Source organism: Balaenoptera ricei, chromosome 14 (genome assembly GCF_028023285.1).
Source record: "Balaenoptera ricei isolate mBalRic1 chromosome 14, mBalRic1.hap2, whole genome shotgun sequence".
In the NCBI taxonomy this organism is placed as follows: domain Eukaryota; kingdom Metazoa; phylum Chordata; class Mammalia; order Artiodactyla; family Balaenopteridae; genus Balaenoptera; species Balaenoptera ricei.
In genome coordinates this window covers 8,289,603-8,305,684 of record NC_082652.1, presented here as the reverse complement: position 1 = coordinate 8,305,684, position 16,082 = coordinate 8,289,603, and the positions used below count along the sequence as shown (strand labels likewise).

Below are 16,082 nucleotides of genomic sequence, written 5' to 3'. Positions count from 1 at the left end.
ATCAGAAATTAGCAAAATACCCATCAACAGGAAGGCTGCTTAGGTTACAACTGACATTTAGAGCACTTACCATCAATCAGCCCTTGTCCTACGGACTCTGCATGCATTATCTTGTTTAGTCCTCACAATGACCATTTGAAGTAGGTACTGGTATAACCCCTTTTTACAAATGAGGCAAGTAAGGTTCTGGGAGCTTATATAACTTGCTCAAGAAAGTGGTGCAGCTGAGGTAGGGCACTGGTTGAAAGTTTGGTCTCTGCTGTCAGACTGATCTTTGCATCCTCGGCTCTGCCAAGTAACCTAACAAGTAACTTCGTCTTTTTAAGCCTCAGTTTCCTCATCTGTAAAACAAATCACAAGTGTCTATCCCACAGGATTGCTGGAGTCTAAATAAGACAGGGGATACAGAGGACTAGGCAAGGCAACCTGCCCCTGGTAAGTTCTCAGTGACGTCACTACTATTCTTCCCAGCATCTTTGTCCTTTCCTGTTTGATCAAATTTTTCATGGTGAGCACCAACCCTTTTTTTTTTGGCCACACTGCAAGGCATGTGGGATCTTAGTTCCCCTACCAAGGATCGAACCCGTGCCCCCTGCATTGGAAGCGCAAAGTCCTAACCACTGGGCAGCCAGGGAATTCCCCAGCATCAACCCATTTAGAAAGAGAAAAAAACTACTTTCAAAAGAGGAGAAAACAGCCCACAATGCAGCTAGAGGTCAAGGGAAGGAAGGAAATATAGAAGAAAGGAGAGAGGGGAGGAAAGGAAGAAAGGTGAGGCATCACTTCCCCAGTTTTCTGAGTGACCACCAGGGGGCAGTGCCTGCAGTTTCCACAGCTAGGGAACATGATCCCTTTTAAAATAAAAAAGTTGCAATGAACAACTCACCAACACCATTCATCTTAACTGGGGTGCCCTCTCCCAGGAATTCCCCCTGAAAGGCTGCCAACATTCATCTTACAGGAGATGTGAAAAAGCAGTGGATTTATGGTCTCCCAGCTGTGGGTGATCTGTGTCTTACCTTTGGAGTCTTCTTTGGCCAAGTGACTACCGGGACCCCAGTGATGGCCAGATTGGGGTCGTCATCTGCGTGCTCCTTCAGGACATTCTGTGGTGAAACAAAGAAGCCATATTAGCCCAGGGTAGAGGGGATGTCTCTGAAGGGGGCTGGAGGCTGCACCTTACCCAGCGGAAGTCTCTGCAGAGTCACTGCCTGTCCCCCCAACTCCACCAATACCCACACACTCAATAGAAACCAAGCAGCCAGGCTTCCCCAGGATCCACAAAACACAGAACATCCCCTTCTCCAAAAAAATTTTTAAAAGCAAATCACACACCTCCCTACGACTTGCATGAATGTATCACTCACTGATCATACTTTTGACACCAAACATTTGTCCAGAGCTCCAGGGACCCTCACGGACCCAACCTGATTTAATCCTTACCAAGTCCTCTGGGAGGGGGCTGGGCAGTGACCCAACTGATCCTCTAATGTACACAATTCGGCTACATACTCAGAGAAACAAAAGCAACCACGAGGTCTCACCCATGAGCCCTGCCTCTGGTTTTCCATCAGTCAGCAAGCCGTATGTATTCTCATCCTGGTGTGTAAAGACATGGCATTGTTTTTTGCATCAAGGGCCCTAAACACAAGTAGATACTCAATCTGGTCTGACCAAGCCTGGAGTCTGCTAGCCATGTGCTGGCAGAAAAATGGGCTGTGATGGACATACTGCCAGACTGTGTGAGGGTCCCCCACACAGGCACTTTGTGTTCACTCCTTTGTGGGTGGTTTCAAGGTTTTTCAGGATAATCCTGACTCTACCAGATTTTGGCCTCGTGTGCTGCTAACTTTAGAATCTCATCAAGGTGTAAGATGTCACTCCACTGAATCATCCCTAACTTATTGGTGAGGCAACCAAGGTTCAGAAATGCTCAAAGCACTTGGATGCCGCCCCAGACCAGGAGGACAGAGCCCCTGGACCCTGCTCTCTGGCACCAGACTACCTGCCCCATGACCATGTCACACATGGGTTTTTTGGCTGCATCTGTAGCATGCCATAAAAAAGTGTTTAGGGATGGACACAGATGTGTTACTGGCCTATTCATTACTGGCCTACCTCGACCATTAATTTTTGGATTGTACAAAACATTCCTGCAGAGACATTTAAGAACAGAGTAAGTTGCACAGTAGCACTTAACAGGAAGAGCAGAAGAGCTGAGAAGATAAATGTAGGTGAAGATGATTTTAACTCACTTTCCCAAATCTTTACCAGAAAGAATCTAACTCACTTCTAACTTATCTACTTATTTCCTACTTTTATGATCATCATTTGGTTGCCCGATTTTTCAAAATGTTGGGACTTCCCTGGCGGTCCAGTGGTTAAGACTCCACACTTCCACTGCAGGTGGCACGGGCTCGATCCCTGGTCAGGGAACTAAGATCTCACAAGCTGTGCGGCGGCAAAAAATAAATAAGTAAAAATAAAAAGTAAAATAAATAATTTTTTAAATAAATAAATAAAAATTCTTTAAATGTGCCTATTACCTCAAACCCACCTGAACAACTCCTTCTTCTCCCCACAGAAGGGGGCCAACAGCACCGTGGTCAAGGGTTTGGCCTCTGGGGGTGCCTGGGTTCAAATCTCAGCACGTACAACCTTCTCCAAGTCCCAGAGTCAATGTCAATGATTTATAAATGCTATCTATAAAATGTCTTGGTTCACTGCTATATCCCCAGCCTCGCACAATGACTAACCTACAGTAAGTCTCCAGTAAATGACTTAAATAAATAAATAAAGCCACAAATCCCCGAAGAGGGACTGTCTACAAAATGCCTAACCCGTACACCTTAAATCTGTCAAGGGAGACAAAAACAAGCAAACTCTGAGAAACTATCACAGACAAAAGGAGGGAGAAAGGACATTAGGTAAAAATTGAGGAAATGTGAATAAATGATAGCCTTTAGTTAACAATAATGTACCAGTATTGGTTCATTAGAAGTAACAAATGCAGGGCCTTCCCTGATGGTGCAGTGGTTATGAATCCGCCTGCCAATGCAGGGGACACGGGTTCGAGCCCTGGTCTGGGAAGGTCCCACATGCCACAGAGCAACTAAGCCCGTGCGCCACAACTACTGAGCCTGCGCTCTAGAGCCCACAAGCCACAACTACTGAGCCCAAGTGCCACAACTACTGAAGCTTGCACTCTAGAGCCCATGCTCCGCAGTAAGAGAAGCCACCTCAATGAGAAGCCCGCGCACCACAACGAAGAGTAGCCCCCGCTCACCACAACTAGATAAAGCCCGTGCAGAGCAACGAAGACCCAACGCAGCGAAAAATAAATAAATAAATAAATAAATTTATATATATATAAAAAAGGTAATAAATGTACTCTATTAACGTAGGATGTTAATAACAGGGGAAACTGAGTGTGGGGGTTATGTGGAAACTCTGTACTATCTGCAGAATTTTTCTGAAAATATAAAACTGTTTTAAAACATAAAGGCTATTAATAAAAAATAAGTTTTAAAATGCCAATCAGACAGTAGAAACAGCTACAATAAAGGAAAACAGGATTCTTAGGCTGCCAATTTTTCTAACACCTATGCAGCATATTTTAAAAGAAATACAACAGAAAGGAAACAAGTATACAGACACGATGCAACTCAGGTGTGGAATTCACATGGAGTGTATGAGGCAACCAAAGGCTGGCAGCAGTGGCAACGATCGCTCCCTGGATCGTGCCTGGAGGGAGGAGTATTTCATCACTGACGTTGTTTAGAATTGCCAGTTCCTGATGATAACAAAAAGCAAACCAACTTTTTATCAGCTTTGTTCTTTCATTATTGTTTTTACATGCACTGCGGACATTGTACCTCTCACAACTTGCACTTGAGTGGGTCATTCCCACGGCCCTCTACCCACCTGGTCACCACTCGGGGTAGGTGAGACTAGCCAGGGGAGGGGTAACTGTCAACGTCAGGAGGCGAGCAGGCACCACATGTTCTGCTGAATGAACGTATGAGAGTAAGAAGTACTGAGTGCTTACTTTGTGGCTGGTACCGTACTAAATATTTCATATCTACACTCTCACCCAATCCTCCTGACCACCCTGTGGGATGAACTATCATCATTTCAAAAGTGCAGATGAGAAAAGCAGGGCTTAGGGGATGAAGGGAATTGTCCAAGACCACTCAGCCAGTAAGGGGTGGAGACTCCTCCACTCCACAACCTGCGCTCTTTAACGACTGCATCATTCGGCCCATCTCTGAAAAAGGGAAGGGAGCCATGTTCATATCAACACTGTTCACAGCAGCAAAACAGGGCACTTCCCTGGCGGTCCAGCGGTTAAGACTTCACCTTCCAGTGTAGGGGGTGTGGGTTCAATCCCTGGTCAAGGAGCTAAGATCCCACATGCCTCACGGCCAAAAGACCAAAACATAAAACAGAAGCAATATTGTAACAAATTCAGTAAAGACGTTAAAAATGGTCCACATCAAAAAAAATTAAAAGAAAAACAAAAACCAGCCAAACGGTAGAAACAACTCAGGTGTCCACCGATGGATGAATGGATAAATGATATGTATAATATACATACCATAGAATATTATTTAGCCTGAAAAAGGAAGGAAATTCTGTCACATGCTATAACATGGATAAACCTGGAGGACATTATGCTCAGTGGAATAAGCCTGACACAAAAGGACAAGTACCATATGATTCCACTTATATGAGGTCCCTAAAGCAGTAAATTCATACAAGCGGAAAGTAGAAGCGTGGTTGCTGGGCTGGAGGAGGGGAGAAATGGGGAGTTATTATTTAATGGATATAGAGGGGGTTTTCTTGTTTGTTTGTTTGTTTGCTTTATTTTATTTTTTTCTGGATACAGAGTTTTAGTTTGGGAAGATGGACAAGTTCTGGAGATGGACGGTGATGGTTGCACAACAGTGTAAATGTACTTAATGCCACTGAACTGAACACTTAAAAGTGGTTAAAATGATACATTTTATGTTATGTATATCTTACCACAATTTTTTAAAAGGGGAGAAAGGAGTGGGGCAAGGCAGTCCCTCCCTAAGGAGTGGATTCAGAGGTTCCAGAAAGTACAGATTGGGGACATACTATCTCACTAGTTAAACTTCTGCTGTTATGCCTGGGACAACACTAGTTCTAGACTCAGAAGATCTGGGTTCAGGTTCTACAACTTACAACCTGTGTCACCTCGGGTGAGCCACAGCTTCCTATTGTGTGTCCTCGGAGTAGAACAGTGACGTCTACACCTTGATTGTAGGCTATGAAGCTGGATGCGATTTTACTACCATTCTTAGGAACATTTGTTGAGTGCTTGCTCTAGACATTAAAATAATCCTATCTGTGGGGTAGGGCTGATTCTCCCCATTTCACAAAAGCAGAAACTAAAATTCAGAGAGGTTCAGTGATACAGTTCAAGGTCACACAGCTGAGAGGTGGGTGAAAACTGGCACTGACCTGGTCCATCTGACAACAAACCTAACGAGTAACACTGAGTGATAAAGCCTCAGGAAACCATGCTAGCAACGTCTCGAACTGATCCCTACCCCACTATTAAAAAGACACCTAAGAGACTTCCCAGGTGGTCCAGTGGTAAAGAATCCGCCTTCCTTGGGCTTCCCTGGTGGTGCAGTGGTTAAGAATCCGTCTGCCAGTGCAGGGGACACGGTCCGAGCCCTGGTCCAGGAAGATCCCACATGCCACGGAGCAGCTAAGCCCATGTGCCACAACTACTGAGCCTGCGCTCTAGAGCCCACGAGCCACAACTACTGAGCCCGTGTGCCACAACTACTGAAGCCCAAGTGCCTAGAACCCGTGCTCTGCAACAAGAGAAGCCACCACAATGAGAAGCCCGCGCACCGCAACAAAGAATAGCCCCCGCTCGCCGCAACTAGAGGAAGCCCCCACGCCCAGCGAAGACCCAACACAACCAAAAATAAATAAATAAAATAAATTTATTTAAAAAAAAAAAAGAATCTGCCTTCCAGTGCAGGGGGCGCAGGTTCAATCCCTGGTCAGGGAACTAAGATCCCACATGCCGCGGGGTGACTAAGCCCGCGCGCCTCAACTAGAGAGCCTGCGTGCCCAACTACAGAGCCCACGTGCTCTGGAACCCACGCGCCACAACAAGAGAGAAGAGCCTGCACCACAACAAAGAGCCCACATGCCGAAACTAAGACCCGATGCAGCCAAAAATAATAAATAAATAATTAATTAATTTAAAAAAAAAAAAAAGACACCCAAGAGACAATCTGGGCTCATATTTACCATTCGACTCACAAATACAGAAGTGAATTATTCCCACCTATTCCTTGCAAAACAGAGAGAGGGACTAACTAACACCATTCAGCCACTAACACCTTTATAAAGCCTTTCTGAAACATTCCCCCCCATCACAGAAGAGGCTCGTGTGACCAAAGTGGGCCTGCACAGGAATGAAATTTTGTTGACATTTCATGGTTCTTAATAACCCATATGAATTTCACACCCTCCTCCACAATACATCAGGGTTTGTCTTCTTCTAAAAATAATGTTTCCTGCCCCCCCCCCACAGCAATCATTAAGAAAAAAGCTTTTCAGGAAGATGCACCATGTTTAGCCAAAGCTATATACATATATCTTACCCTACAGTTGGGGGGGCAGAGGACTTCCACAGGATTTTCTGCCCCCTTATCCCAATCTCAAACTCTATGCTGGGGGGTGACAAACTCAAATGCCTCCAGAAACCAAGCAGGGAAAGTTAAAAATATAAATGGACTCTTAGAGCGATAGAGAGTAGTGCAGCGTATGGCAAACTAGAGACCACATGCCCAGTTTAAAGATGGCAAATGTTTCTCAATTTCAACTTATTAACCTCCTGTGGAAATGAACCCTACCAGATCTCTGGTTTTTCAGAAGAAATCAAAGATCCAGAGTTTTATTTAAAACCTCTCCAATTTCAGGACTTCCCTGGTGGTCCAGTGGTTAAGACTTCACCTTCCAATGCAGGGGGTGCGAGTTCAATCCCTGGTCGGGGAGCTAAGATCCCACGTGCCACGCAGCCAAAATACCAAAACATAAAAAAAAACAGAAGCAATATTGTAACAAATTCAATAAAGACTTTAAAAACGGTCCACATCAAAAAAAAAAAAATCTTAAAAATAAAATATAACAAAATCTCTCCAATTTTAAATGTTGGCAACTGACTGAAAATTTCAAAAAAACACTGTGAGCCAAATATATCTGTGGGCTGGCCTGGGCCATGGGTGACCAGTTTACAAACACTGCTCTGCATGTGACTGAAAATAATGCCCACTTGCCTTTGAAATAAATTGTGCTGAAGGGAGGGAATCTTGTCACTGACTTCCCTGGGCTCTGCTAGCATTTACACACACTCCCTGGGGCTCTTGGAAGCAGAGACTAGGAAGCCTTGGTGCCTGTAACAGCCAGCACTCATTGGGTTATACCATACAACCCTTCTGAGCAGGAAAGAATAGGGCAGGCTTTCTAGAAGAGAAAGACTGGGGCCACCAGGCCCTTTCTGATGCAAACTGCCCTGCTTTTGACTTAACAAGATAACCACAGACAATGGACGGGCTGGGCCTCAGCTCCTCCTTATGCCAACTTCTCTCAAAGAGCTTTATTAGTTAACACTGGATTCAGGCCCCAATGCTCCCCAGAATGGGCATTAATCATTAGAAACTCCATCTATAACTGTGACTAAAAATACCAACACTGTGACAATAAAGCAGAAGCAGGCATCAGGAAAAAATCACCAACCACAGGCCAGTAGAGGGAGAGTAACATGGCATGGAGCAGCTCGGGCTGCTGTTGTAGGGAACCCAGCAGTCTCAGGGGTCCCTCCTGGCCATAGGTAAGGACCCCTGCAACCAGGCATCAATGCACCTTAGATCTCCCAAGATCCCTGCCTCTATTCCAGCCCAACCATCTTGTGCCTGCCTGTAAAAACCCATCTGTACTGGGTTGAACTGTGTCTCACAAAAAAGCTATGTTCAGGGAATTCCCTGGCGGTCCAGTGGTTAGGACTCCGTGCTTTCATTGCGGGGTCAATCCCTGGTCGGGGAACTAAGAACCCACAAGCCTCACGGTGCGGCCAAGAAAAAAAAAAAAAGCTATGTTCAAGTCCTAATCCCTGGTACCTGTGAATGTGACCTTACTCAAGGAAAAAAGGCTTTGCAGATATAATTAGTTAAGAATCTGGAGATGAAATAATCCTGGATTTAGGGTGGACCCTAAATCCAACGACTGGTGTCCTTATAAGAGAACGGAGAGGGAGATTCAAACAGACATAAGGAAGAAGGCCATGGGAAGACAGAGGCAGAGATTGGAGTGACACAGCCACAAGCTAAGGAACACCAGGAACCACCAGCAGCTGGAAGAGCAAGGAAGGATCCTCCCCAGAACCTTCCAAGGGAGGACAGCCCTGCCAACACCTTGACTTCTGACTTCTGGCCTCTGGGACTGTTAGAGAATAAATTTCTGTTGTTTCAGTCCACCAAGTTTGTGGTCATTTGTTATGTCAGTCACAGGAAACTAACAGACCACACTTGCCATAGTGCATCATGATTAAAAGCTTATTAGCGGGATTTCCCTGGTGGGCCAGTGGGTAAGACTACGCACTCCCAATGCAGGGGACCTGGGTTCGATCCCTGGTCAGGGAACTAGATCTCGCATGCATGCTGCAACTAAGGGTTCGCATGCTGCAACTAAAGATCCCACATGCCGCAACTAAGACCCCGTGCAGCCAAAAGAAATAATAAAATAAATAAATTTTTTTTTTTTTAAAAAAGCTTACTGGCTACATGATTTGGGCGAATCACCACATCTCTCTGAGTCTCAGTTTCCCGTCTAAGAAATGGAATAATAACAGTCCCCACCTTGCCAGCATCATAATACATGCAAGGTATTTGGCATGTGGAAAATGCTCAACAAATGTTAGCCAATCCCTTTTGGCTTACGCCGTATTTCCTGTTGGGATACACAGTCCCCATCCTCTGTTTGCAGAATTCATCCATTTAACAAGTTCTAAGCATAGGGAAAAAATTTTAAGTTTATTTAATTTTGAAGGGCAGTTTAAAAGCTGATTTAGCTGCATAACTAGTGGGGATAAAAATGTGATTCAGGGACCCAGAAGTCAGTTTTAGGCTAAAAGGAACCCCAAGTGGCATGGATCAACCCACCCATTTTTCAAGTCTAGGGTTTGCACAGGTGTCTGGAATTCAAGATCTCTGGCCCCTCACTGCTCTCCTTCGTTCTCCTGAGGTGGTACCAGCAGCAGACTCAGAAAAACACGTAGCTTGTTTGGCTCCTTAGGTGACAGGATTCATCCCTGTATCAACCCTCTATCCACTCACAGCCCAGCAAAAATACCAAACACAGGGCTCAATATTACATGCAGCCCCCAGTAGAAGAGCCTTGGTGACTTCTGGAGGGCTGACCCCCTGGCCAGGCTGCATCTGGTTGTTCCCTGTTTTCTGTACTCTGGATCATCTTCAGGGTGTGAGAAAGCCAGGCTGCAGCCCTCCCACTGGCTTCCCGCCTTTTGGCTCCTCTGAAGCAGGAGGGGTGTGAAGATTTTTAAAAAGCTGACAGTGCTGGAGGTCTGGGCTCTACGCCTCACTGTTTTGCAAAAGAGCAAGACCCAGAAAGGGCAACTTAGATAAGCAGGTGTGTTCTGGGGTCCAGACCTGACGACCCCAAGGGAGAAAAGCTGTACACACCTTCCTTTCACAGTCATGGGTTTCACAGACTCTCACACTTGACCCTAAATGGGCCTGTTCTTACTCCACGGTGTCTGAAATAATAATATCAGCTCTAGCTCACTGAGCACTTAAAGGCCCTGTGCTAAGGCTTTCTTTACCCATGTCACCTCACTAATTCGATGAGGCATGATTCTTACTATCCCCATTTGACTGCATTCCCCCAGAGCAGTCAGCTGGTTAATGGATGGTACAAGGGAGTCAGCCTGGCTCCACAACCTTTGATCTTAAAAGATAACACCTGTTTGGGACGATGTACTCTTAATTTAGCATTATTTTCTTTCCTATTTGGGTTTTGATGAAAGAACAATACAATTGATCTCTTTTTTAGTGGGGTTTTTTTTTTTAAGTAACAGCTGAAAGCAGTGGCCCCTCACTGTCTCTTCCAGCCCCTTAATTCCATTCTGCCCCACAATTCTATGTGGCTCATAATTCTATGCAGTCCCATAATTCCATGCAGCCCCATAATTCCATGTAGACCCACAATCCTATGTTGCCCCATAATTCCATGCAGCCCCATAATTCCATGCAGACCCACAATTCCATGTGGCCTCACAATTCCATCAGTCCCATAATTCTGTGAGGCCCCATAATTCCATGCAATAAGAAAGGTGGCTGTCTATAGTGAGCTGACCATTTCCACCCCTAGCTGACACTCTGGCAGCCAGAAGAGCATGGAATGATAGGAAAGAGAGCCTGGCATTATCTTAATTGACCAGGACAGCTGCAGAATCACCTTGCAAAAGCATATCTGACAAAGACCCTCCCACTTCCTATATTGGTGGTCACTGCGCACTTAGGCCCAAGCCTTCACAACCTTGTAATGCATCTGGTTATTTTCAAGTCATTTACAAATGATTAGACGAATGGCCTCATGCCCTCCTTCCCTCCCATCAGGAGCCTCAGCTCTCTGGAGTTCTAGCTGAAAGTATAGACTCCTCTAGGAGGGACGGCATGCAGGGCAACTCCCATCTCACTAGGAATTACTTTGTCCACCGATTAATGCTTGCCAATCCAAGAGATAAAAGGGGAAAAAAGCAATGCAATGAATTGAAGAGTGAGCCCCTCAAAATTCAAGTTCATCTAAAACCTCATAATGTGACCTTATTGGGAAATGGGTCATACTGGGTTAGATGGGCCCTAATCCACAGACATCGTCCTTATGAGAAGAGAAGACACACAGAAACACACAGAGAACACAGACTGCCAATGTAAAGACTGTGGCAAAGACTGGAGGGATGTAGCTACAAGCCAAGGAGCTCCAAGGATTGCCAGCAACCAAGAAAAACTGGAAGAGACAAGGAAAGATCCTCCCCCAGAGCCTTCAGAGTGCGCATGGCCTTGATTTCAGACTTCTGGCTTCCAGAACTGTGAGACAATAAACTTCTGTTGTTTTAAGCCAGTTTGTGGTACTTTGTTACAGCAGCTTTAGGAAACTAATACAGACGGTAATCGTTAACCTAAAACAGGGATGGGGGAAGCTGAAAGGTGGTGAAAGAGCATGGGAAGGGTGGGGAGCTGGTCAAAGCCAGTCTGACTCTCCTTTGCCTGTTACCTAAGCACACCTAATTTTTTTCCAAGAACTTACTAGGAGAGCTAAGTGTTCATTACCTCATTGTTCCACAAAATAAATCAGTGACCTAGGTCCCTGTTATTATCCCCATTTTACAGTGAGAATACTCAGATTTCAATCAGTTATGCACTTAAGAATGGCCAAGGAACCAACAGAATCTGATCCCTGAAAGGACAAAGCACATTTAGTCTAATATCTTAGATTTACATACATGTAAACAGAAAGGTGGTGTGACTTGCCCAAGGCCACACAGCAAATAGCTAAGAACAGAAACTGAAATTGAATTCAAGCATCTCTCGTGTCCTGATTTCTTGTTTTTCCCATTACGCACAAGCCAGTATCCTGCACCCTCCGCAGAATAATTGTCTTAAAAGAAGGGAGTCACTTAAGGCACCTTAATGCCAAATCCCAAAGAGTTTCACAAAAATGGGGAAGGAAATGGCTTTCTTAGATTTTTACAGGATGCTGGCATCTCCTTTCCTGTCAAAAAGCAAAAAAGTAGATGGTCATTTTGACTTGAATCTAAATCAAGACCCCACCCCCACCTCCAGTCAAGTTTTCAAGGTCCGACTGAGCTCACTTGGTCTTGCTTAAACCATAGGGTCACTGAGGTACTCTCATTAGCATGGCTGCAAGGAAAAACTCAACTTTCAAAAGTCCTGCCCACAAAAAGGAGTAAACTAGAACTACAGAAACAGACACAAAAAAGCAAGCTTTAAGGGACAAAAGCAAGTATGAACTAATTAAAAACAAATTCATATATGTTTGTATACATAGGAGTGAGGGGGAAGCTCCAGAAGTACATTCAGTCAGTGATTAACAAAGGTTATTTTCCAGGATGTGAGAATTGAGGAAGGGGACGTTTTCTATCCTCTAGCCTATAATGTTTACTTTTTTTTTTTTTTTACACTTATCATTTAACAACATTACACTTAAAACTCTTTTTTTTGCTTTTGGCCACGGCACGCAGCTTGCAGGATCTCAGTTCCCCAACAGGGACTGAACGCAGGCCACAGCAGTGAAAGCCCTGAATCCTAACCACTGGACCACCAGGTAACCCCCTACACTTAAAACTCTTAAATAGATGAAATATCCAGAATCAGTAAATCCATAAAGACAGAAAGCAGACTGTGGGGGAGGGGGAAATGGAGACTGCTGATGGGTACAAGGTTCTGCCTCAGGTGATGAAAAAGTTCTGAACTAGATAGGGGTGGTGGTTGCACAGTATTGTAAATGTACTTAATACCACTAAACTGTACACTTTAAAATGGTTAAAATGGTATATGTTTCTTCCTTCAAGATTCTAAACTGGTGATCTGGTAATTATAATTAATTAACTAATGAATATGATAAATGTTGTATATAATTTACCACAATTAAAAAACATAGGGACTTCCCTGGTGGTACAGTGGTTAAGAATCCGCCTGCCAATGCAGGGGACACAGGTTCGAGCCCTGGTCCGGGAAGATCCCACATGCCACGGAGCAACTAAGCCCGTGCGCCACGACTACTGAGCCTGCGTTCTAGAGCCCGTGCTCTGCAACAAAGAGAAGCCTCCACAACGAGGCGCCCGTGCACCACAACGAAGAGTAGCCTCCGCTCGCCACAACTAGAGACAGCCCACGCAGCAATGAAGACACAACGCAACCAAAAATAAATAAATAAATAAAATTTAAAAAAAAACAAAACACCATACATTAAAAATGAAAGGAAAAAATGGGTTTTTGATAAAAGCTAAAACCTAGCCATCTGGAGACTGACTTATTTTGGGGACTGTCTCTAATCCCAGGGGCTCTGGTTACCATGAGCCACCATTAGCAGCAGTCTCTGAGGTCCCAGAGAAAGAGAGAGAAGTAAAGAAGACATCATCTTTTTGCAACACAAGCCAAAGATCATAACTGATCAACCGTCAAGGGTGAACCACGACTGGTGAGAAACACAAATCACTCAATGGTAGTGGAGGCAGTGGGCATCAGCTAAGAATTCTGTCTTGGACCCACATTCCTGAGCTGACTTTTAGTTCTCAGCCAGTGTAAAAGAAACCCCAACATCTGAGAAGAGTGAACAAAGGGACCTAAGCGTGCAGCCAGGAAGAAGCTGCTCGCTTTCTGTGACAACACTCACTCTAGAGGCCAGTCTTGGGTTCAAAATCTCCTCTGGGTCTCCAGGGACTGGGAGGGACTGGGGCTAATGGCCTGGCCAGAGAGCAAGGAAGTAGCTCTATCTACCTACTCTGGAAAAGACGAGTGGTCCACTTCCCCCATACAGGCCACACAGCATTCAGAGATGCTAGCAGAGGCTCCAATTTTCCTGGGGCTCTAAGGAGACCTGTCCACCCAGCTTATAAGCTCTTTAGCCTGAAAAAGGACCTCCTCAGACAAGGCTCAAGACCATAACTATCTCTGGAGACAGGTAAGTTCAATAAGTAAGCTAAATGGTTAGATTATACTAAAAAGAGATGTGTGAGCCAAATGGTAAGTAGACATTAGGGAGACAGTAGGGAGTGGTGGGGACTGGGGTGTATGAGATCACCTGCTACTCACTTCCTGCTGCTTGTAGCCAGTCAGGAACATGAGCCAGGATAGCCAGGATATTTTATATAACTTTCTTGACTTTAATTTAGTCTCCTGATTTTTTAATGTTAGCAAGTAATTACAAAAATATGTTCAACACTATACAGGCCAAATGCAATGCCTAGAGGCTGGATTTGGCCCTGGGACTGCCAATTTACAACTTTTGTCCCAGGACCAAACAAATCTGTTGCTTGTTCTGTAAAGGAAGTCCAAACAGTCACCTTATTACCTTCCCCCTAAATTCAGAGTCGCCTCTGAGAAGAGAGAAAATCACTTTCTCTATAGCGGCCAAAAAAGCATAGTCTAGTGTGTGAGCGCATGGACTCCCCCATCGAGCAGTATGTGTGGCCTTGGGCAAGTTACTTAACCTATCTGTACCTCAATTTTCTCATCTGTAAAATGGGGGTAACAAAAGTACCACAGAGGATTGCTAGGAGGTTTAAATGAGTTTATATATGAAAAAGATCTACAACAACAGACAGTAATTGAGATTCATTACCACATATTATCATGAGCTGCCACTGAACCCCATGGTGGCGGTTGGGGAGGATGGAAACTGGGATCCTTGAAATTTGTCTAAGCCCCTACCCCAGGCCTCCTTCACACCATCACGGAGCCTAGGCTGAATCCAGTCTCAGAGGTCGATCAGGTGGGTACAGGTGAGGGATACAAGGGTCTGAGTCCTACCCCTAGAAAGAAATCTGACCAACCAGGAACACTGCACATAAACATAACAAAGTAAAAAAGGCTCTTCACAAGCACAGAACAACATTTCCTCTTCAGATGAATGTGGGGTTTTTTTTAACTCATTTACAACATTTTGGAACCTTAATGCTATTAGTGATTTTATTATTGATGAAAAATAGCTTGCTTTCACTTTATAGGATCTTAGAAGAAAAAAGTAGCCACATGACAGAAGTCTAAGGTTTCCTTTAGGAAACCCAATATTTCCTTTAGGAAACCCAAAAACTCCATTCCACAAGATAAGAGGTTCTTATTCTGAGGTCCAGGAATAGGCTCAGGAGTCCAAGACCCCCTGATACTGCACACAAAATTTTGTGTGTATAAGCGTATTTTCACAAAACTCTCAAGAGAGGTCAGCAACCTCCAAAACAGTCAATGAAAAAGACCTATTTGAAAGTAAAGATTTGTTTTGTCGGGACATTCACCACAGAGTTCTTTTACCTGGCAATTTCCCAGAGTTATAAGATTTTAATTTTGTGGCACCTGTAGGGGGTACACCTGCTATATAAAGTAAGACATAACCTGGATTAAAGATCCTGTACACCAGTTCCCTCTGCTGGTGGTACCTGTTAAGCTACCTGATTGGGCCCCAGGTCTCCCCTCCACTAGACCCCAAGAGTTCAGCGCCTCATCACTGAGCACCTCAAGGGCAGCAGAACAGTCTTAATATTTCTAGATTCCAGGGCCTGATGCAATGTTTTCTAAACAAACAAATATACAAATGAACTAATTAACAAGTCCTCGGTTGAGTCTGCAGCCATCAAAGAAGAGACAAATTCAGTTTCCAACCGCAGCGGGCAGCTGGATTCACTTGAGAATCAGACATTGGAGAAGGAAGCCCAAATGTCTCTGAGGCCTCACATCAAAAAGCCTTACCAATGCTGAGACAGGAGGCAGTTCCAAGTAGTGATATCCACACAGGCACTCTGGAGGCTTCATCCCAGCCCTACTATCTACCTGCTCTGTCACCTCAGGCATGTCCCTTAACCTCCCTGAGTCTACTTCATCATCGGTTAAGTGCAGATAATACGGGTACCTACCACTTCCCTAGCACTGGTACCCGGCAGGTGGTAAGCTTTCAACAAATGTTATGATTACCACAAGACAAGGCCTCCCAATGTATTTCCTGTTTCTTAAATACATTGCACGTTTGCACTCTGCCTAGAACAGCCTTCCCCATCTGGAGGACTCCTACGCAGTCTCTAAGGCCCAACTCAAATTCCCACTGCATAACTGTCCCAGAGCCCTGACCCCTGGTGTGGCCAATAAGTGTCCCCTCACACCACTCCCATGCCCTGGGTACACACTGTGGCACTCAATTCCCTGTCTCCTAATTTCTTTTTTGTTTGTTTGTTTTTGGCCGCACTGCACGGCTTGCAGGATCTTAGTTCTCAACCAGGAATT

The 16,082-nt window shown here is 44.8% G+C and overlaps 1 protein-coding gene across 9 annotated transcripts in view; it reads right to left on the bottom strand.

Annotated features, from left to right (window-relative positions):
• The window catches only part of KDM2B (lysine demethylase 2B), a 123,539-nt gene that overhangs the window by 50,567 nt on the left and 56,890 nt on the right, over positions 1-16,082 (bottom strand). For all 9 annotated transcript variants that reach the window (XM_059895100.1, XM_059895101.1, XM_059895102.1 and 6 more), the window contains one exon: positions 1,020-1,106. In XM_059895100.1, coding sequence (XP_059751083.1) covers positions 1,020-1,106 — 87 coding nt within the window. The remainder of the gene's footprint in view (positions 1-1,019; positions 1,107-16,082) is intronic.